Source organism: Centruroides vittatus, unplaced genomic scaffold (assembly GCF_030686945.1).
Source record: "Centruroides vittatus isolate TY-2023 unplaced genomic scaffold, ASM3068694v2 contig_754, whole genome shotgun sequence".
In the NCBI taxonomy this organism is placed as follows: domain Eukaryota; kingdom Metazoa; phylum Arthropoda; class Arachnida; order Scorpiones; family Buthidae; genus Centruroides; species Centruroides vittatus.
In genome coordinates this window covers 2,749,697-2,774,968 of record NW_027122490.1, presented here as the reverse complement: position 1 = coordinate 2,774,968, position 25,272 = coordinate 2,749,697, and the positions used below count along the sequence as shown (strand labels likewise).

Genomic DNA, 25,272 nt, shown 5'->3' with positions numbered 1-25,272 from the left:
TAAATTTAATACATATATTAATTTGTAAGTCTCAATATAAATTATCTTTCTCAATATTTACGCTATAATAATTAAGTTTTCCTGCTTTATACTAGATAAATGTAAAATTGTATAACAATATATACATGTATGTATAGATTAAAATTAATTGTGTGATCATTTATTCATTGTATGATCAATTTGGAGATCAATTGATAAGATAATAAAAAAAAAAAACGTTCCAAATGCTGTAGTTACAAGACTAACTTTACATAAACATTATGGTTGATATTTTAAGAATCAATAATATATTTTAGAACATAGATTTTATGTTATGTAAGTAGATCGAGTTGTAAACACACGTTTCATATCACATCTACCTCTTTGAAATGATTAATGGTAGAATCGCAAGAGAAAATATGAAACTCGAAAATAGTATTTGGAAAGAATTATACTCGTATAACAATAATAACATTTAAACTTCTTTATACTAAAAAAATAAATAATTTAAATAACTTGTTAAAAGTTAATCGATTAAAAATTTAGCTTAAACATAATCTACGAATTCATCATCAGAATAAAAATCAATTTTATGGAACGAATTTAAACGATAATCCGATTAAACAATTAATTTAAAGAATATTTTCTACTTTTTTTTAGATTAAAATTGTTTAAAATAATTAAAACTGTATTAAATATCCTTGTTGAACAGAATTAAATCACGAAGATCAGAATGCTCTTCTTGATCTAATGCCGTCTAATCAGAACTTATAAAATAATAATTATAATTTATTCAAGTTATAATTCGATACATTAGTTAGATCAGAAGGCTAATTCTGATTTTCACGATTTAATGCTGCTCAAATAAGATTATTTTACATAATTTTAATTATTTCAATAATTTAATGTTCGTATCTGTCAGCTGATATTAAAATTCGATTACTTTATATTTATTATTTAAAAATTAATTAAAATAGATTATTTTATTTCAATCTTTGACTAATTTGAATACTTCAAATTTTCCTATACTGACAAGAATAACATTAAAATTTCAAAATCTATGATAAATGTGTAATATTCAGTGTGGACATCATCATCATCATCATCATAAGACGGAACCATCCATAATCTTATATGTTTATAAAACTTTTATATAATATTGTTATTATTATCACATCAAAGAAAAACTTTCTTCCAAGCTCTCTCTTCGTAAATCAATGTGCAAAATTCACATTAATATAATGTTTAATATTCTGTTGGACCTATATAATGTTTTCAAATTTCTTAGCAGATGAATAATGACTAACTAATGTAATTGTATTTACGTTCATTTGAGTCTAAAGAGACAGGAAAAATTGGGACTACAACCTTGAGACCCGAATCTGTTTAGGGACTCGAATCGGAACCTGTATAATAAAACTTTAATTATGAATTTTTAGAAAATCGATTTGTGCAATTTCAAATACATAAAGAATAGAGGCACGGGAGGCCCTAGCCTCGGAGCCTGCCATAACTTCAAGGATAAATAAGGCCTCGAAGTATGATTGCTCTTCAAGGCCCCATTTATCATCGAAGATATTTGACAAATCTAGAAAATGTAAGAATGTTGATTTACATGATCGAAAACGGAACATTTTCTATTAATTTTAATAAAGATCAACCGATACAAACACATTTTAAACTGTTTCAATTAAAACTTGAAAACTTTCCAGTAAGATTATAATAAACATCACGTCAAAGAAATTACAGGAAAGTTATAAAAGTACTCGAAAGATTTCACTAACGGTACATAAAACTATATTTACATCCAAGAAAATTAATTGAAGATTATGATAATTAATATTGCGGATTATGGAAATGGATAGAATTTAAGACCAGAAATTAATTTTTCGTTTCTCCTTTCTAGAATATAAATCTTCCTGTAATTTTTGCATCGAAAAGGAAAAATATTGAACGCCAATTCAGGAAACTAATATAAAAATGCTTACTGAATTTTAATTACCGACCGCAATTCATAATTATTCTATAAAGGATAAAGAATGATGTATTGTTATTCCTTTCTTTTCTTTTTCTTTTTTCTTTTTCGAGGAGGAACGAAGAAAAATATATTTCAAAATAATAAGAAAATATAGAAAAGTTTACCAAGAAATAATATTCGTATAAGAGATAAAATAGCTCGCAGCTGCCTAAATCGAAAAACTGGTGGAAAAAAAAAATAAAATTATATTTTAGGATTTTGAAGCCGTCAGCTGATTTTCAACAGCATCAGAAAAATATTTCGACCAATTCAAGAGATGAGGTATAAGAGATGAAAAAATAAGCATTATACCGCGGTAGAATCTTATTGAAATTATAGTAAGGATATTGAAAGAGTATATTGCATAATCTATAATAGCCAATAGGAAAGAGGTCGCGTGCTAGCGTTTCTACAGAATTGAGTAGAAGAAAAAAAAAATGTAAAAAAATATATTTTTTCGCTCAGAAAAAGTTTCCCAGGAGAAAGAAAAGAGTTGATCAAAGTCGGACATACAATGTCACATACACAAGTCTGGAACGAAATGAAATTTTACGGAGAAAATCCTTATTTTCTCTTAGAAACACGCTCGTTTGATCCAGAATATAAAATAGGCTTCGGGGAACAGATACAACGCGAAAAATTGAGAAAAAGTCACCAAAGATATATCATCAGATTGTTTGATGTGTGTGCTAGACAGAAAAAGAATTGAAAATACAATATAATAACGGATGCAGACAGGATCAGAAGGTTGATGCCCTGCGAGGATCAGTTATTTCCTAGCAAGAAATCTATTTATTTACTTGGCCATTGCCAACTGATGTATTGATATCATAGGATGAAGTATTTTGTGATTCCCCAAGGCTAAGAAAGTCACAATGATCAGTAAATATATTTTCTTTATCGGACTGTTTGAGTATTTTGCTCAGATCATATTGTCCACACCAGGTAACAGGATGTTTCAGTGTCATCAGACTATCAGTATTGCTGACATGTTAAACCGCTATGTCAGAAGTATTCGCAACAGGGGACATTTGTGGGAGTGAACAGCTGAAAGTATCGGCTTTTCGTCATCTGACAGGCAGAAATGATTTCCTTTTCGTTTTTACAGTTTATCCTTCACATCTCACGTCAATAGAAGAGTAACTCTTGTTATAACTTCAGAATAGCATCTCGGCATAACATCTACTGAACGTTTGGAGCTGAAATAACTTTCTATTCTTTTCTTTTTCTATAAAAAAAAAAACTAATGATTCAATATCGGTGGATGAAATTATTTTCCTGGAGGCGTTAGAAACTTTCGATTCTAATTAAGATAGAAAGATTGTAGCCAAGTTTTTATATCACGTCTGAAGATTTTAAAAATCATACCTATTAAAATATCACAGTAACTCTGTTGAGTAACAGATACCATTCATCTCGATTCTTTTGAATGACTGATAATTAGAAGAGAAAAGAGAGCATTCTAGTAATTAAAGATTCATTTTTGAATACTGTTTGTAATTACAGTTCGTGTGTTTTAATTGCGTGTTTTCTATTAATTGGAAATACTTAATAACGTAAAGTATTTCCAGAAATAAAATTTGCATCCGGGACGAACGACCTCCTCTACATTTTATGAACAATATTATAAAATAAATTATCTTCATTAGTATGTCACAAGATACATTGTGAAATTAATAGCAAAGTAGCGTGATGGAATTTATCTCAAGAACTAACTTTTATAATTGCTCCCTTCAAAAAACTGTTTTATTTTCTCCAGTGTAACGTTATATATCACGAAGAGAGTCGTAGTTATCGAATGTTTTCTTACGGATGTACATTCAGACGTACGGAGGAAAAAATATATTTACTAAACTTTCTTGTATAAACTCTATCAATTTAAGTTTCTAGCGTGTAGAAGTGTTTTTTGTGGAAATTGCTAATTCCGCACTTGTCTTATAAGCGAATGGGGTTATTAAATGCAACGTTAAGTACTGTGATGAGAATTGTACAAATTACTTTCGGTCTCGTTCTAAAATCAACCATCTAAGCAGAGAATTACGCAAGGGAGGAGGAAGAAGACAAGGTAGGCCGTAGATACTTATACCATACTTATCGAGAAACTTGCTTCCACTTCAACTTAAGACTCCTAAATGTAGTCTCTCTGGCGAATGTGGACGATGTACATTTGCCAACAAGGGCGGAAGTAATCCCTCTACTTGGAATCTCCGACGTGAGTCTGACTAGTAATCCTCTCTATACTTACCATCGACTTGATTGAGACACATCGTAAGTCACGGTTAGCCTTGCTGGACATAGCTTTGCGACATTTCGGTTGACAGAAGATGGCCATAAGCGACGGTTGTGTCAGTAGTTTTTCTATTACTTTGTGTGATGACTTTCGGATCAGAACTGTAGATAAGCTCACACCCGCCTTTAAAGTAACTGATGGATGTAATCTGTAAAAGAACCGATTGGATAGATGTGGTCGCGCAAAAATCACCCTTCTCATAAACTTTTCTAACTCGGATATTTCAGTAGAAATGTAATAATATACCCTCCTAAATTACTTCGAATTAACCTATTCAATTCCTTTAATATTATAATTTATGCTATTTTAACTTTCAAAAAAGAGAATTAAGCATCTCTTTATACGTACAACCTTCAAATATTTTTCCTATCTCTCACTTTATAATTAAATGTTTGCAGCTTTACTGATTTTTGTACAAGTTTAATATACTTAATAATAACTCGAGTTTATTATTTTTTTAATTTTTATTTTTTTAGTGAGGGAGAATAAAGTTAACGCACTTGGAGAAAATTAAATTAATGCCACTTACTTCCTTTTCTTTGAGAAAAAATCTAAGGATATTATTAAATGTAATAAAATTATATTTCTTATAAAAATACTTTTTTATATACTGAACAATTTTAATTATAATACATTAGAAATATTCTATTATTGAAATTATTAAAAAAAGGAAAAAAATAATAATAATAATAGCAAACTTATTCTAAATTATATTTTGGAAAAAACGAATAAAAAAAAATAAGTAATTTTTTTTCGTTTATTTTTATTCTATTTTAATTTTTTTAAGTAAGGACGAACATTTATTTTAAGAAACCAAATTACAACTTTATGTAGACATTTAATCATTTAAACAATGTTAATATAACACACAACACTCTTCTTTTTTATTCCTTTTGTAGAAAATTACTTGAAATAATAAATGAAAGATAATCACGGAAAAGTAATTTTGATAGAAAACGAAAGTAATTATGACAAATCGGAATTTTCGATCGTAAAATATAATAATCTATCCAGTTAATTATTTATGAAGTTTTTTTGGTTTTACGATAGAAATGAGAGTAATATATCAGTCATTCAATCAGTCGAGACCAAGGTTAAGTGTTGATTGTGAATTGAACAGATTTATACAGATTAATACTTAATCCCTGATAAGATTAAAATAGGGATCACTAGTCGATTAATGAGGGATTAAAGTTGGTGGGTAAAAGAAACGAAAATAAATCCAGAAAGTAAAAAAATTCCTCTTCCCATTTAAATGGCTTTTTTCCCCCTTTTTCGCACGTTAATTTGGACAATATTTACGAAACCTTTAACTTTAATAAACTATATTTAACAACTTTAAAATTGTTAAATTTGCAATTTAGTGTTTTCGCACTTTAACCAAAGTTTAGAAAATTTGCAATTTTAATAACTTGTGTATTATATAGATTAATCAAACTTACGAAAGAATTTTAATAAGTTGTACTCGGAATAGATTAAACAGTGACTCTTTTATAATGCATTTTCTTCACTTAAGCTTATTATTATAATATTTTAATTGTCAGAAAGATATTTATAAAGAGGTTAGACGAGAAGTTCTCCAAGAATTTTGTTTGTTTAATCGTCATTTATTGACCGATGGAAACTGAAATAACCTGGAAGATGCTGTCAGTGACTTAATTGATTTGTGTGAAAAGAATCGCGATTGGAGAAGAAAACGAACAAAGAAGGGGGGAATATATTGTGCGATTTCTGTAATTGACGAACTTCAATAAACTGAGGAAAAATAATGGAAAAAGTTTATATCCAACATTTTCCACCATTAGCAGTGTTTCATTAGCAAGTTCAAAATTGAGAATTGTTCATCTATTTATATTCGAATCGATAGCTTTATCGTAGTTAAAAATCAATAACTAAGTATAAAATGAATTAATTTCTTAATTCACATCCCCTTAAATATATATATATATATATATACACTGTTCTTTACCCATTAAAAAATGGCGAATTCCTATAATTATTTTTATTTTCTGGTAAGAAGTTGTAAAAGAAAAACTCTCTCAAGACTGAATTGCTCGATGTAATTGATAGAGCAAAGACAAGTAATTTATTTTTCCGACCGCTATTTCACACAACTGAAGAAAAATAAATCACGACTTTGCAAGACAAGTTCGCGACTAGCGACTCATGCAAATCGCAACTAATGGAGCATCGTTTTGTCTTCCTGTTGCTGAATATTCCTTCTTTTTTTCATTATTTGGTAATCAGAATCGAGTGAGAGTGGATGAGACATTTTCAACCGCTTAAAACAACCTCTCAAATCTTTTTTTTTTTAAATTTTTTGCTACATTTATTAAGGAAAAATAATTATATTTAAATTATACGCTACTCTAACCTCTTAATTACGATCCTGTTCATTATACTTTCGACTTGGAATTGTTAATAAATTATAGACCGCATCAAATCTGCCGAGTATATGCATATATAACGAATGATGAATTATGTAAAATCGCAATTTTATATATATATATATATATATACACAGTGAATTTTTGATAAATTATGATATATTATTGGTCTAATAGAATCGAATTACAAATTCAGCACAGATGACATCTGTCCATTAGCGAAGGTTAAACAGTTTTAATTAAATGGTGATTATGTCCATTCTCATGAATGTTAATCCGAGTGAGAGAAACTCAAGTCTCCGTGTAACGGTTTCTGACTGAATTACTCCTAACGCCATGCAGGGAAGCGTTGTAACAGGATGGAAGTCACCTATATTCGAATTAGCTGTCACAAAATGCATCCCCTTTTTTTTCTTTCCTCTATTATCTGAAACATTCCGGTTACGAGCACTCTATTATTTTATCTGACAGGCAATATATGTATATAGATAGAGGTAATGCATCTTTAAAAGAATGTAAAAAGCAGAGACATTATCTTTTTATACGGGATCCCTGTCAGAAAAAGGATTTTTGTTGATTTTACAAGGCTTATCTCTAGCGAATGTTTTCGGTATTAAAATAAAAATATCTCTTACAGTATCTACTGTATATACTTCCTTTTTTATACGTGAGTAAGTAGGACTATATATACAAATTTAATTATTTATAAAATAAAATTTTAAAAAATGGGTTAAAAAAACATATTTTAAATTTAATTTTTAATTTAAAATCTATTATTTAATTTCAATCTCGTTCAATTTTCCATTTGTTTTATTACTTCAATTTCTTTATTTTTTTATTTTCCCGTTACAATTTTTAAAGATTTTTACATCGATTCTTCGGATTTGTAATGTCGTTTTTGATTGTTTTTTTTTTCTAAAAAGATAAATGTTTTATTTACAAAAAATAAATTATAAGGAAGATTGCCGTGTCAAAAAGCGAACAATCTTCATACAAGATAATCTTCTTTTATATAGATTGCTCCTTATGCTATCTGATACGGGTCAATAGCTAAAGACAATTGTCAGTTTGGTACAAGCCAGCTAGCATCAATTTGTCGACTCACCATTGGAAGACATCTGGCTAGATAAAATTAGGTCTTCTTATACTAGAGACGTATCGAGAAAACAGAGTTGACTATAATTCCAGCTGAGCGTGAACGTCAAAGACACATGATAGAAGTTTCTCAGTTTTTAATCTCTTGGGAATTTCTATGTTAGATTTATTTAGGAGAAAGTGTTTCTTCCAGATAATGAAAACAGGCAGAGAAGATTTTCTCATAATGGATAAAGATGTAGAATCCATACTATATATATATATATATATATAGGAGAATATAATTTATTGTTTTTCATTTTCGACATTCCAAAACAGCTGGGTGATGGTTCTTCGTGACACCATATGACGTACATAAATCAAATATGATTTTCAAGTAGACTCAACTAGCAAGCTGACGACGATACACAAGGAAAAATTTAATGTCTTGATTTAAGTGAAAGCATCAAAGTCAACAGAAAGATGTCTTCTTATCTTTTGTTGAGTTTTTAAACAGGAAATTTTCACTTCTGATGTTAGAAAGTACATAATAAAAAATTTCATTCCTTAAGGAAGTCAAACATCTTTCCAAATGTATCCGTATAAAAAGTGAGTGAATACAAATCCTTAAGACGAAGTGTGGCTATTATTCTTGTACCTGACAGATCGAATGAAATATTTACAATCGACTGTAAAAAAATCTAGACATACACCACTTTCACTTTTATAAACATATTGAAGTATAGAATGGCAATATTTTAAATTTAAATATTTCAAAAAAGCGCTTAGAAAGATATGAAATCGTTCAAATTATCAACAACCGATTTTTATCGAGTGAAACTCTTGATTAGTATGTTTTTTTTCTTTAAGAAAAAAGGAAAAGAAATATATAGCATTAAGAATGTCAGCTATTCAGTTATTCTGTTCGAGTTTTGCAGTGAATTTTGACACCAGTAATATTATATTTGTGATTGAAGATCTGAATTCTTCGTACAATTTTCTGGGTAGTTTCCATTACTGATGATGACAGTCAGTAGTTCGTGGACTGAATGTCAAACAACCCGAAGACCTTCTATTTTCTTCAACTACGATATACGATAAGACATTGTCAAACGTTATGTATCCTACATCATTTTTTTTCTATGACCATTTTTATTTATGAAACTTGCAAGCTATTGTTAGTCTCTCGTAATCTTACATAAATGTTTACGTATAAGCAGGTGTAATTCTGATAGGAACTTGTTAATGTTCTAAATTTATTTCTTGTAGATTGTAATAAAAATTCTTACATCGCAAACGACGATGTGATAAAATATAAATAGAGTCTTTTATTGGCAGTATTCACTTCCTATCTGAAAATTGACGATAATAATAAAGTTATGAAGCAGCCAGCCATAATTACAAATGAAAATTTGTTAACAAAAAAAATGTAATAGAGATAATGGAACGAAATTTTTCCACGCAAAAATTTATTTTTCTGATTTTAAAAATTCTTTTTAATCATTTACAAAACATTAAAAATATATTTTCCCTCCTGTTTTTTATGTTTAAAAAATATATGTTTTTCGTTAAAATAAAAATTAAAATTTTTCGAAGCGTATTTTGTAGTATTTTAAATAAAATAAAACAAGCGAAACAAAAACTATGTCTTTGCAAAAACTTATAGGCAATGTTTTCGACAACGTTCATTTTTGCTCGGAAAATAAAGTAACGTTTGCTGTCAGCTAAAACGTAGGCCTGTCAAAATGTCACAAGAAATGTCAGAAGCCGAGAAATAAAAGAATATACAACAATACAGTAACCTAATTTACTGTCTACTATCGAAAAAGAATTTTAAAATACCACCTCGAAGAATAAATTCTTGCTATAGTCAAGACAGGTGTTTCTGATTGATGGCAGAATTCGCGCTCCACTATTCTTAGCAACCTTACCCCCTTTTCACAATCAATTCTTCAAATCATCTTACAATTTACTTTAGTAAATAATCTAACTTTTACTTAAAATATCGCCCGGATAATTTTAACAAATGGAGTTTACGAGAAAAACTGAATTGGTCTAGAAAACTTTTCTAGAACAAGAAAAGCGAAAAATTATATAAATGTTTTCATAATTTAATTCTTCGCAGAGATGTTTATTATATTTTTTTGTTTTACAAATTATTTTACTGTTATTTTTTTTAAAAATACTACTGATTTATAGCTAATTCTAAGTAATATTATCGATTGGAAGTACTCTCTACATGTTAACTATTCTATGAAGAAAATGTAAATGAAGAAAAAGTATTATCAAATTTCAATTATTTTTATTAGTGCGTAAAATATGAAATTTTAAAGTGAATTATTAAATTATATTTAATAAAATAAGAGAAGAAACGGAACGGATAAATCACAAATTATGCGTCAATGTGGTAAGCTCTAAGCATGGAAATGCAGGAACAATCAAATACGCATGGGATTTTCATTAATCTGATTGATTAGTGACGTAATCGTTCGAAGCGTAATAATGATGCTATTCATTAGTCAATCAGATTAATGGAAGTCTCTACGAGATTTTTTGATTTAGACCTACGTTTGATTTCAACCATCGAATTTTTTGGATATAAATTTTTATATTTAATAATATAATTATATAATATCTCTACTTATTTAAAGTATATTTTAATGTATAAACCGATTTAATAAACAAAATTACATTAATTAACTACGTAAACAGGTTATGTAAATTATGTGAAAACCATATTTTAAAAACAAAAAATTTCTATCAAATTTAATAGGAATTGAAGTCAAACTCTTTTATTCGTGTCACAATTACCCTTCTTATAATAGATACGTACTTTAAAATTTGGCATTTGATCAGAGTTCGGTCCCCATTTGGGACCAAACATAAACCTTTTTTAAACCCAAATCCAGATTCCTTTTTTTTGTGAGCGGAAAAATCAATACTTACACTTCGAGTGCCATTTGTTAGTAATTCAGTCACTCAATTATTCCACGAAAACACGACAATTATAAATTTATAAACAACAGGAGCCTTTACTTACCCATGAAATACGAAAGTTGAACTTGTTTCCTGTACGTCGTTCCCGGTATTGTTAATATACACTCGAACATCACTGTATCCTCCTGACAAAGTTCATCATCGTTGAACGTTTTACTTATAAAAATATTGTAGAAATTTTCAGTTTTTGAAGTCTGAATTTCGATATCGTTGATCTGTTTACTTTCGTCCGTGATCATTTCGTACATATTCATGACCGGTTTGGGATATATACCTTCTGCTTCACACGTTACCTTCAACATATCTGGAGCTGGTTTAGTGAAATTGAAATCAAACCTTTTAGCAGGAGCTGAAAAAAGTATATATATATATATATATATACATATTATAATATAAACTGTAAAAACAATTTAGCATTCAATTTAGAAATGGATAAAATATATATTTTAAGCTCTCTAAAAAATAAATATAAAGAGAAAAAATATTTTATATTTTTATTACATATAAAGTTGAATTTTAATAAAGAGAAATCCAAAGAATCTATTATTTTTTTTATTTTGTTTTCGTAATATTTAGATGACAGAATTCAAAAATGGTTCGCTACTATCTCCAGTGTGCAATAGGTTCTAAATCTGTGAGAGGAGAGAAGATATAGAGAGGCAAGCATTCGAATGACACACCAACTAACTTAAAGTGTTTGACTACAACGTTGAGTTGTAGTCACACATCACCGTTAGAATCTACTCAATCTGTAATTTATTACTTAGACTAAGTCTGAAAATGGTGTAATCAGAGTGTGGGGAAAGACAGCTGCATGCAGTTTGTCCTCTCACACTTGTCACATTATGTTCTCAAAGTAATAAAACTTTATCACAAAAATCTTGTATAGAATCGAGAGATGTACTTATCATTTGTTTCTACAACGGTCTTTACGAATATAAATTATCTCTTCATTTAAATAAATGCTTTAAATATTTTTAAGAGAATTTTTAATTATTTTTATTTTCGAAATTTTCTATTTTATAATGACTTTTACAAATTTTCTACATAAATTTTAAAATATTTTCCAAATAAATTTACCTTATTACTTTTCGTAGAATTTTTAAAATATGATGAGTATTTTTATTCTTACCGTAAACTATCATAAACTTTTCGGCCAGATCTTGTCCTAATAAGGAGGATACGTGACAGGAATATCTTCCACTTAATTCTACCGTGGGGCGAATGATATTCATAGCACGATATTTAGTGAATCGATCGGATTGAGAAACCATATATTCTAAATTAAGTCGGTTTTTAAGTCTTTCACTAACATGTCGCTGGTTTATTTCTGGTATCCACTGGTACAGAGGCTCGGGATCATCGTTCAGATACCACTTAATAACCAGCCTTTCGTCTTCTTTGGTATAATTATATTGACAATCTAAAATAACGGAATCTTCTGTACCGTTTTCTATTAAAGATGGAACAGATAATCTTGTGATTGTCAGTAGCATCACATCTGAAAAATTTTAAAACTTTATTATTATTCTCTTCCGAATTTAAATAAATTGAAAATAAAATTCATGTAGAATGCAAAAATCTTATATTCAATCAATAATTATAATTTCAATTTTTTCTAATGTTTTTATTTTTATTTTTAAATAAGTAATCCCATTAATAAGAGAAATTTAACAGAATTTCGTCCTCGTATAATATTAATATGCTTTTTTTTTCTTAATATTGTTTTTATTTGCATATTTGTGTGAGGTATATTCGCTTCGTATCAAATGTTTTTTTTTATAATTTGTCACGCAGTGTTTATTTATTTGTTTCGAAAGAATATACAGTATTTATTGTGGTCAATACAGAACTAAAACATTCAGTAAGTACAATATGAAAATTCGTTCTACTTCGGATATACGTAAAAATATTGTTTAATATTTAAATATACACAAAAAATATAATATAAAATATAAAAAATTTATTAATGCAATATAGGAAATATTTAATATTATAGCATAGTATATAAAAAGCATAATTTTACGAGCTTTGTATGAAGAAAAGTATGAAAGTTGACGTGAGAGAAATTTAAAAAGTGTTATTCGTATTGATACAATGCAAATTATTTTCTAAGGACGTGATCCTTGTGGACTTTTATCCGTTTTATCTCTTAAATCTTTATTTTAACAGCAGAAAATACGAACTTTGAACTAAATATAAAGCCGAAAAACTTCTTATTCAATTCAAAAATTTTAATTAATACTTTAGTATAATTAGTTTTAATACTTGGTAATTAAAAACAACAAATTGTTTTTAATTACTGAAATATTATCATTATTAGATAAACAGTAAAAAGGAGTTTAAATATTTAAAAAAAGAGTATATCGGAGACTATACAATTAATTTAAGGTTTAATTGAAACTTTAGTACAAATCTGCAGTTATTAATTAAAAGTATCCAGAAGCATCTGTAAAATTTATAACTTATGGAACGATTTGTTTACTTCTAGCAATTAGATAATTAATATATGTAGAGGATTAATAGAACTTTACAACGAAATGAAATTAACTTTCGAATGTCTTAACGTTTTCAAACGATTAATTAAACTTTGTAACAATAAGGTCTCTGGGTAGTTATAATATTTAAATTTATAATATAATTATCAATATTTTTCTGCCGCTAAGACATAACTTGGTACATGCGGGAGTAATACATTTTTGTATATTTATGCAAATTGTCAAAGTTTTTACGATATGAAAAACTAATCCCGCTTTTCATTATCGTGTTCTGGGATTTAGAAAAGCTAAGGATGTCATTAGAAGAACATCCAGAGCTAGTTTACCCGATGTGACCAGTGTATCTTATATAACGAGTTAAAAATGATTTTAACTTGTATATAGACAGGATGTGATAAAGTCTGCTAGATAATGTTGTCCAGCCATTTTACGGCTCTCCAGGGCTTCTTAACGGATGTTTATTTTGTCCTCTGAGACTTCTAGTAGATACAAGACAGTGCCTGATTAGGAGATCTATGAACCGACACAAAACGTACCATAGTTGCTAGTTAAGAGGTACACTATCAGCGAAAATTACGAAGCTTTACCGTTATAATTACTTTATATAATAGATATTGTAAGTTTAAACTCGAAATTAATTTTATAGCCGGATAGGAAAAAGTATAAAACAATATTTAAAATGAAAAATGATTTTACGACATTTCCAATTTTACGAGGCTTCAAAATACAGGGAATATATAAATTATTACTTTGTAAAATTTAAGGTTTTTTTTATTATTTAAAAGTGAATTTCAAGAACAATATTTTATTTGAATTTCAAACAAAATAGTTTAATAAAACTGTATGAAAAAATATATTAAAGAAATGAAACAAATGCATAAATTTAATCAAAATATTCTACAAAAAATGTATTTATAAAACTTTATTATTGATTCCTATAATAAATATTTCTTATATGAATTAGTTATAAAGTTTCATGTAAAATGTATATAATTATATTTCAAAAATATTTTAAAAAGTTTTAATTAAAATGAAATAAAAGTTTTAATTTCCACATTTTATTCTGTCGTAAACGAATTGTAATTTTATACATTAATAAACAATAAAATAAAAATTAAGTAAATTTACTCCTCTACTCATTTTAATTAAGTATATTGTTACATATGAATAAATAAAGTAAAGTTTACTTTTGTTTATTTTCGATGATGAAACTTTTAAACTTTGATTAATGGTAGTATAAAAAATTTTTTAACAATTGATTATTTCAATAGAGCAATTTTCTATTTTATAGTTCAGTAAACTATAGTTGCATGTTGTTTTGAGTTTCAGATTTCATTGATGGACTATTAGAGAAAGAAATAGTTTTGGGGGTTATTTTAAAGAAATATGATATCATAATGCGGTTTTTAAGAAAATTCTTCCGTGCAGTAAATAGTAAAATTTTCACGAGTGGCTGAATTACTTCAAAATTTCCATGCTTTGTTAACGTTCGTACCTGAATCTGACATTACTGAATGGAGAAAGAAATTGGTTTACGCCTGCAAATGTTGCTTTCCTGCATAACCATGCAACAATGCGGATAAGCCACAAACGATAACTAAATCATTTCACTTGGTTGCTTGCCTTGTGTCATCACATAATATGTCAAACGAGATCGCATTACCCAACACTTGTATTACAAACTTGCAATTTTGTATAAATAAAAATCATTCTCGACGAATAAGACTTTACAGAAGTTTTGCCCACTTCACAATTTACCTAAGTGAAATCCCATAGTTGAATAAACACCAAAGAATTTCTGCTTTTGTAAACTTGATGCTGAAAACGCGAATGAATAAACTAAATTACGTTCTTCATTTGACACGAAAAGCCTCTAATGTTTAGACACTATTTCTAATTTCCACTATTTAAGAGTGCTAATTAACTAGAATTAAATGGAAGAAAAGTGTTGAAAACACTTCTACTCTTTACTTTTTATTACAAATACTTAAAATTTTAACACTATTCTCGGAAAATAAAAATAAACATAATCTACTCTTGTGTAAGTTGTTGAAAACATAAATTATTGAAAATTATTTTTTAAATAGTTTTTAAATTATATTATTAATTTGAAAAAAGAAACTGGTAATTCATTTCTCATTCTAATTGTATTCTAATTTATTTTTTAAATTAAAGTTTCCAAATAAAAATAGATCGTATGTGCCATCAACTAAATATGTTAACAAGGTCATTATGATGTAAATTAAATAGATGCTATTTGGTTGCATAATAGAGACACAATCGCGTCACTTTAAAGAAAACAGTTGTGGCTGTAAAAGGACTATCTTTTTCAACTAAATTCTTCCTAAATCCTTAGCTTCCACTGCTATACTAAAGTGATGAGGATGAAACTAGATAGCCCTGTGTTGTACGGAAACTAATACATCACCTTAACTACCAGACTACTAGGATAACGTTCATTGAAATTCAAAACTGCCTTTCCTTAATTCTACTTTTTGGAATCAGTCCAAGGTATCTTTTCTATTCGTGTATGATGGAAAGCTTCGATTAATTTTCCCATCAATGGGTTAAATCAGCTTTCCTTCCACGACATTGATCCGCGATATTCTGATGAATAACTAAAAAAAAATCAAACGTCTGTTTTAGACTTTAATATATGCAGTCAACTAGCTAAGATTGCTAGACGTAAGTTGGCTGCTGAAGAATTTGCATCTTTGAATCTCTAGTCTTGTCACGAGTATTTACTTTGACTTACTAACTATTAATCTAAATTCCTTTTACAACTAAAAGAAATTTATATAGCGTTCCAATTATTCCTTAAATTGTTACTCTCTTACATTACTTTAGTATATATTATCTTTAAGAGTTCTCACTTCCAACTTTCTATTTTATCATTTTATATTCAACACAGACACGCTTAATTTATTCTGATTTCTGTTTCTTTTTATGATTAACTAACCTATATTATATATATAGATATATTATTCAGTTAAAAATATTTTTATTTTTTGAAGCATTTCAGATATATCTCTAGAATATAAAATATTTAAAATACAGCATTGTATAAATAATATGGATTCAAAAGTAAACAATGAACCACTTTAAAATTTAAAATGTTAAAAGCGAATCCTTCTCAAAGAATATTTTATGGTGAGATATAAATGTTTTGTCGACTTATAGTACACTTATTTATTTATTTACTATTATCAGAAGGACAGATTTATATATAATAAATCAATCTAAATATCTCTGTTTTTCATTATAGATTATTGTTTAAATACTATATATCATTTTAAGAGCGCAGAAATAATATCTATCATTCTAAAAACTTTCCTTTCCGGCAAAAAACTAAAGTTGAATAATCTATTTTCACTGTGTTTCTTCTAGCTATATTTTACAACAGTATTGGTATAAATAAGCGAACTGTCAAGACAGAGTGAAATCCGTAAGTAACAACTACAATTTCAATGTAGGCCCTTGTAAAACTTGATATCACAGATCAGATTCGCAGTGGCGACAAGACTAGGATCTTTGTCGACTACTGCAAGCTTGCCCGTCAAAGCTGTGATGAATGTTCTTCATACATACGTATGGGTTTCTGTAAGCTTCCAATGACGTGCCTCGGGAACTAAACCTTCGACAAGCTTCAACATAAAGCACGTGTAAAAACTTTACCTACTGATCAAATCTCCGAAGCCAGAAACTGAGAGGATCTAAATTGTGGTTTACTGGCATGTGACATGGGATAAGAGTTTTATTTTCGATTGAAGATACTTTAAAGTAATATCGTTATTTAAAATACCGATGCAGAAGGATTTAAAATGACTTCATAATTCTTATTCACTAGCCCACTAAATCTATTTAAATCTTCAAAGATTTTTACGCTTTTTTCAAATATTGCATCCGTTACATTTTAAAAAACTATTATTAATAGAAACTTACGAATTAAATGAGTTTACTTAATATGAAATCTCAACACACTTATATCTGTATATTAAAATTGTTAAAATTATTCAATGCCTCTTATTATATAATTCGATTAATAATGAATAAAGGTAATGCATTTCAGATATTCTAAATAAGAGGATGTTAATTTTTACCTTAAAAAAGTGAATTTGTAAGGTTTCTTTATGTAGGCACATATCAAAGTTTGTCAGAGTGAGAGAAGAATTGTCTACATCAATTTGTCAACATGGTCTTTCAGAAACTTTCTACATGTAATTATAGTTTTTATCTCTTACAAATGAGTTGTAATAAAGAAGTTACATAATTACCACACATAAGAGAGAAGTGTGTAGGTTTAATGAGTTCGTTTTCTTTTTGTGATAACGACATTGTTTCTGTTCACTCTAATGGTGACTAACTTATCATAATTATCATTAAACTGAAACAATCAAACAATGAGCACGAACATTTTTATAATAATTTTTTTTTATGTTTTTCAAATCATTGATAGATCGTCAGAAATAAAAAGAATAATGTGAATTTTTTCTATATTTATTATAAACTGGAGACATTATATAAATGGCTCTTTCCACTTCTCCAAATGAATTTATAATGTTTACAAACGCATAAATAGGATTTGACCAAAGTGTACATTTTTCTACACAAAATGATAATAAAAATTTAAGTGAACGTTGTTGTAAATAATTAAACATTTATCATTTTTATTGCATTTATTATAATATTAATATTTTAAAACTTTTATAAATTAATATTATAATAATAAGTATATTTCATGCATTTATAATATTATTAAAGGCGCTTAGAATCCTTTTCTTTGCCATTCAATAAGAGATTAACTCAACTCTCAAGCTTTGTGTGTTTATAATTACTGAATGGAATTAAATGTAAACCGTAATGAAGTACTGTCCTAAGCAATTTATACTTCTAACATTCGGTCTAACTTACTTTCGAAGCATTATTGAAAGTCTCTTTTAAGTAAGACAACTTATTCCGACCTTTAGAGATCCAATGAGCTCTTAATTCGAATAGCATTGTGCCTTCGATTAACGTTTCAAAGATGTTATCAAGCAAAAGTCATTTGGGATCAAGTCTATAGAGAACCGAGGTTTTGATGCTAAAAGCTTTGATCTATTCTCCAGTTTTATAAGCAGTTTAAAAGCCGGCAGTTGTGATGAAGCAGTTGTTGAGTTGACGAGTTTTTTTTGCAATGGTAGCAACGCATTTGAAGAAGGAAAAGTGTTGGTGAATCAGAGAGAGTTTACATTGTTATCCTTGTTCGCCATCACCCACTTGACGAACCTGCTGTATGTGAAGTACATGGCAAACATTCTTTTCCAATACTTCGCGATCTCTTCGAAACCGTTGCTGTCGGTTTATCTTCTTCTAACCGCGAGTGGTATCGCTAAAAATCGAGTTGGCTCGTAAAAACGTGGCATTTTATCTTAAAATACGATCCAAAAAAGTGGCATAATCCAACCGTTTCTATTTTTGAATTTAGTCCTGGAGGCAACTACTCGGTATCACTTTACAAGCTTTCTACATTAAAGCTTAAAATTGAGACAACTTAATCTTCTTCTGCCGAAAATATTTACCGAATTCTTAAGTGTTAAAGATGTGAAGATCACAGATGAAAAAGAAAAAAAAATATACTTGTAACGAAGAATTCGTTAAGTTTTTAAATCCGCAACAATATTTTTATGCTTCACTGCATTTATTGATCGATTGTTACAATGCTATCTTCCAGCTTAAAATTTCTTTACTCGACGATAAATATTTAATGGATTACTCGAAAATTGAGAACGGTCTTCCAGTTCGCTTAATTTGAATTCTTTAAATCGTTTGTATAATCTTAAGTTTATCGGTAACATACAAACAAAACTAAAGTTGTCAAACCTGTGATGGAAGCAGTTATGACATTGATAATGTTGCAAAGTCATTTAACGTATCTTTATCTCTTTCATTTAATCATAAATTCTGCTATTTTAATACCTAACTACTTCCTTCGTAAAATTATCGAAGAGATCATTAAAACTATTTTTTAAAATTTTTTCTACGCAAAAGGAAATTTTCGAGTCGACTTCATTAATTGACACAACGTTTTTCAGTTAAAATTTGTCTCCATCGTGTCATTTGAAACGATTGTAGTAATGGAAAAATGTTGTTTTTCATTTAAAATAATATCATATTTCAATTAAACGCAATTTTTTTTCTAAGTTCTTTCGAATATTAATTTGTTAAACAAGATTGTTTTACAGAGGTAAAGAGCATAATAGAAGATAGAAAACTAAGGTATTTCTGTTATGTATAATTATTCAAAAGAAAGGAAATAAAGTATTAAGTATAAAACATTTCATAAATTTTAATATTTTCATTTTTTTTTCTATTCTATTCGTTTACATTTCCCTCGTGAATTATCAAAAAAATGCTCCCTTTTATAATCAGAATTTCCATGCGATGAAGGGTATTTTTCTTGTTTTTCGTATCTTAAAATAATCGACAACTGCACATAAATGAATGGCATTAGTATAGCAAGACATCATCTCTATTTCATACCCAAAAACTTGTATAATAATCTTGTTTCTGTTCTTTGAAGGAAAGGTCTCTGACAGGTTTCTCAGCACATACAAATTTCATGATCCAAAACAACTTTTATGAATAAGATATACCACGAAATGAATAGACGAAATATTTTTTTTTAAAACACTCTTTTTTGTGTGCGTAAAATCCCTCGACACCTTTTTCTTTTTCGAATAATTTATGCACGCATTAATTTTTATTATTAAAAAAACTTTCTTTGGTATATTTATATTCAGTACATCGTATAGGATGAAAATTAAAAAAGTATACAGGGTCAAGCGGTGGTTAGAAAAAATTTTATCGATCATTTTTAGAATTTTCTAAAAAAAAAACAGTGCAAAAATAAACTGCAGAGAGATAATAAAGGTTAGATAATTTAATATATTTTAACGTTGTATAGTTTAATGGGTGGTTTTGTGTTATATTATTGTAAGATCCCTATAATCTGTTTAATAAGGAATGTTAAACGCTCGTTTCCCATCATCAAGTGAGATTATCATAAAATGAATGACAATGAATCTTCCTAATGTTAGCCATTGATCATTTTTACTTATCATTCGTAAAACCGTTCGCAAATTTAATTATTATTATTATAATTTTTTTTATCAATTTATCATTTATAAATATATATAAACGAATCATTAAAAGAATAATGAATTTCACTTTTAAAACACGCGATAATTCCGTTCGGGATAGAAATTATTTAACGAAAAATTTTCAACATATACCTTATTTTTTTCGTGTAAAGTATAATTATATACACTAATATCGTTAAATAAATATATAATTTTTTGAAAATTATAATATATATCTAAATACAAACTAAGATTTTCTATAAATTCCATATAACTTATAATATAATTTAATATATTTGCACACATGTATACGCTGTTGGGTAAATATTATTAAATTTATATGATGTACAGTAATTTTATTGCTTTTTACGGATTAAAATATTGTTAATATTATTCGTAAGAGGTAAAATATTTATTAAATTTTCGAAATATTTGACTTTGCGCCTTGAAAAAGATTCAAAATAGCTGTTGCATTTTGCCGATGACACTGTCTTTGCACTCAGTATCAATAGACATCTCTATCTAGCTACCTCTCCATCTATCGATTATCTGTCAAATCTCAAACAAAGAGAAAACTTCCTCTCTTGTTTCAATAGTATAGACTTGTTCTTCGGTCAATACCAGAGCGCAGATAATAGTCGTTACTGAAATTACTTCTGAAAGGATGACATAATTACTTTACTTAACGTAACATATAACAGTTAAAAGTTACTCCCATTTTAAAGGTGTCGTTTGCATTTCCTTTACCCATTGTGTACTTTAGAAATGTAATATGTTACTGACAATGATAGCATTCTTTTGCTCTCTTTTCATTACCCCGAAATTAATAATTTTATAGCATTTCTCCGTTGCACCATAAAAAAACGGCATTCAGAAAGCATTCTTTTATAGGCCAAATATTATTCTAAGAGCATAAAACTGTTTACTTTAATAGACTATTTTATACTTATGCATGTAGGTTTTATTCGAATTCTTTAAAAAGGTAAATAAAATGTTTCATAGAAGTGAAAATCGGTTGAAAATTCAATTTCAGCTCTTTATACATACGGGGGGAAGGGAGATTCTGTACAAATTACTCGGGATAGGAAGTGTATAGTTGATTGTTAAGAAGGGACATCGGCAGTTGACAAGAAAATATAGGCACGAAAGTGGAATAATGAACTCATTCGTCTTACAAGTCATCTTTTTGACACATCTTCGACCATTATGGCAAGGCGTTCTGTATGTAAATACAGCGTTGTTATAGTCAATTCTATTTATTATACGAGGTACTGTACATATTTGAATGCAAATGTAACTTACTTTATATTCTTGAGAAAATTTTCACTTAAATAGAATTAAATCATTTTATACAGCTTACGAAACACCCTTTCCTATTTATCTGCCTATTGAGAAATCACATAAAGTAATTGAAAATATATTATTTGTTATTATTTGTACGATATATTACCGGAAAAATCAAAAATAAATGGAAAAATAATATTAAAAAAAAGAATGGCAATAATAGCGTTATAATGGAAGAAAATAAGCGTCAGCCTGAGGCTATGTTTAGAAAGATGTATATAGGTTACAGTGAAAAAAAGTAAAAGCTTGGAACATAGGCAGAATCAATGTATCACGCCTGGACTCCATTCGTTACTCTATATCGGTCCCTAGAGTCTCTGATTGCTTGATATAGAGATTCTCGGTATCCCAAGAAGTCACGAAAGGGGAAAAAAAAGAAAGAAAAAGATTAAAAAAAGAGAAGTGGAATCTTGAAGAAAATAAGTAAGAAAAAGTGTAGAGAGTGACATAGTGAAAGTAGAAACACGACTGAGAATTTTTCTCTAACCTCTGCCTGAAGCAAAGAAGACAGAGACTGCAGAACTAAACCTTATCTCTGACCTGGTTGATTGGATCTAACGGCTTTTCCACTACCAAACCAAAGAAGTGGAATTTTTCAATCATAAATCGCTATTGCTGTAGAAAACACCTCAATTATTTTATTAATTATTTTTAAAAATCAATACAGAAAACGCCAATATTTATGATAGATGCGCTAAATACATTAAACAAATTAATAATGCATTAAAAAATTAATTAAAAAATATCTGTGGTTCATTTCCATAATATCATTATTTATTTATTAATAAATAAATAAATATTATTCTAGTTATTAGCAATATATATAAACATAGTTAAGAAAATGACGTAGAATTAAATATTAATGAAGTGCTTTTATGTATGAAACGTATCAATCATTCAGAACAAGAATAAATTAAACGTCAAATTGAAGTGCTATTTCGATTTATGAAAATCTATAAAACTACACAAAAATATCATCTGTACTAGTCATATGTCAGTCGTTAAGCTGGAGCTGGTGTACACGTCAGCAAAAATGACACATCTGCCAAAATCATTGCAACCACAAAGGTCGAGACAACTCCTACTTCAGTCACGCCACTTTTCGGACGGTCACTCCACTAACAGTATGTCACACTCTATCCTCTCATCCATCTCCACCAGGCACCTCCTTTAAGTCATTCTGATCCATTCTAATCATAAGTTAACAAGGTGTACAATTATCTTCAATAACAACTCTTTGCGGTGGGTAAAAATATAATTGAAACGGAAAATAATACTAAAATTTCGTGATAAATTACTGCTATAAATTTAAAGGATTTTTTTTCCTGAATTATTTATTAGCGAATAATATCTTTATATTCTTGCTATAATGAAAGTTTTCGTGACATTTTATCTTATTATTTTGTTACGAGCGTGGGTTGTTTTAATACAAAATGGCTAACTAATTCAGGCATTATAATATATATTTTATATATATACAATTTTTGAATCCAAATAAACATACACAAACAAATCGATAAATTTTAATTAATTTTATAAATCCAAGAAGTTCAGTTCTATAACACATGAGTAACTTAATGTGAGTTAGAACTAAATCTGGAAATCGGAATTCTTAGCATTAATTAACACGCTTTGGAAAATATCTATTTAAATGCAGTTATTTAAAATCGATACAGATATCCTATACCCGTATCGATTAAGTAAAGCGTACAGTACATTAAAATTATAGCTGTAATTATATAGTCGAAGTAAAAGTAATCGATAGAAATAAGAGAAAATGCACTTTAACAAAGAATCTCGTAGAAAAGAATGTTTCAGCTTTCTCCAAGTTGTTGTTGCATTATTCAACATCTTTAGTAATCCTTGTACGATGAAATTTTCTTTTTTGGATTCTTTGTCAGACATATGTTTAGCAGAATGTGATGAATAATTGGACTGGATACAATACATACACTTTATGCAACTACAATGTGTCTACCAGTATTAAATAAACAAACCCCACCCTCTCTGATATCTTATTAGCGCCACATCGAGAGATTTTAACAAAATAAAAAATAATTTTAGTTATTGAGAACTTCCAGAATATATTTAACGCCTTAAGGAAAAGAAAAATATATTTTTATATATACATAAATATATATAGTCAAGTAGAATAAACTGTGCTAGAATAAGAGGACAGTTTAAGAAAGTGTTCGTAGTGAAAGTTTTTCCCTCTTCAAACCGATTTACAGTTGTATTTTCCTTAGAACTGAATGGCTGTAGGAAAGAAAGATAGCTGAGTGTATTGAAAATATTTCTTTTCTGCCAGAAAGTGGCGAGTGGTCTTGAGTCCAGTTATAAATCTTACCATCTGCTGTTGTTTACATCGTGTTTCCTTTTGTACCCATTCTCTATTGGTTTGTAGAGAGGTTCGGTCAGCTGCCAATCTTTTCAACAAACTTCGTTTCATCATTACCAGTGAAGTGGAATAAAAACATAAAATAAATTAAACTTCCGAAAAATAACTGTTAAATGCGCCTTTAACTTAGCCCAAAACGTTAGCGATTATTTAAATATTGAGAATGGTTACAACTCGCATGGCATCGCTCGTGAGAAATTAAGATCGAAAACATCTAATTATCATTAATTAATTTATTATAATTTATTTTTTATTTTAAAATAAAATAAATTATATATTTTTTAAAGCGTTTCTTATTTGTTTTGGTACAAAAATATAATTTTTTACGTATAAATAAAGAAGAAAAAAAAAGTACATTCGCAGCTTTATAAAAGCGTGAAAGAAAAAACCGTACGACCGTACGAAATCAAACACCTTAAACCTTTCGAAAATAATATAAGCTATATATAAAAAGAATAATTTGCTCTCCAAGTGAAATTTAATGCGAACTTTCTAAGTTTTCCAATGCAAATATTCAGATGCGAAAACGAAGACCATATTTTGACTCAACTGTAAATTGAACATTTTGACGACGTTTCTATTTATATCAACCACGTGATAAGTTTGAAACCAATCGGAATGGAATATCTGCCAACTAGACAAAAATTTCTCTAGAAAAAAAGGAAATATTTAAGAGATTTCATCCATTTTTTTCCTTTAAATATATATATATATATATAAAGTTATATATGAATACCGAATTTCTGGTTACTTTTCTGAGTAGAAAATGGGGGAAATGATTCCCATATTGAATAAAAGTGGAATATTTACAACGAATGAAAGAATACGTCCGGAAAGATATTTCTGATAGCTGAATTTATCAGTAACTTTGATCTAACAAAGGATAGAACTAAACTAAAGAAAAATTTCCCTCAAATAATGTAAAAACTAACACAATGCCGCATCTATTTAGCGAAGAAAAAAGTAAATTTAAATGCGATTATAGCTACTCTTAAATAGGATTTTAAATTTTAATTAAATTTTTATATTATTTTTAATAACATTTTTATAATTTTTATATTACATTTTAATCGTTATTCTATTATCAATTTCTATGAAATAATTATAAAAGTAAGCGTAGAAATTCATGCCATAAGTTAGTATAAATGTAAGTATTAAATATTCAGATAA

At 28.2% G+C, this 25,272-nt stretch overlaps 1 protein-coding gene across 3 annotated transcripts in view; it reads right to left on the bottom strand.

Annotated features, from left to right (window-relative positions):
* LOC136981436 (uncharacterized) overlaps window positions 1-25,272 on the bottom strand; it is a 132,515-nt gene that overhangs the window by 30,330 nt on the left and 76,913 nt on the right. For all 3 annotated transcript variants that reach the window (XM_067277758.1, XM_067277760.1, XM_067277759.1), the window contains 2 exons: window positions 11,877-12,245; window positions 10,788-11,093 (listed from right to left, as the gene is read on the bottom strand). In XM_067277758.1, coding sequence (XP_067133859.1) covers window positions 10,788-11,093; window positions 11,877-12,245 — 675 coding nt within the window. The remainder of the gene's footprint in view (window positions 1-10,787; window positions 11,094-11,876; window positions 12,246-25,272) is intronic.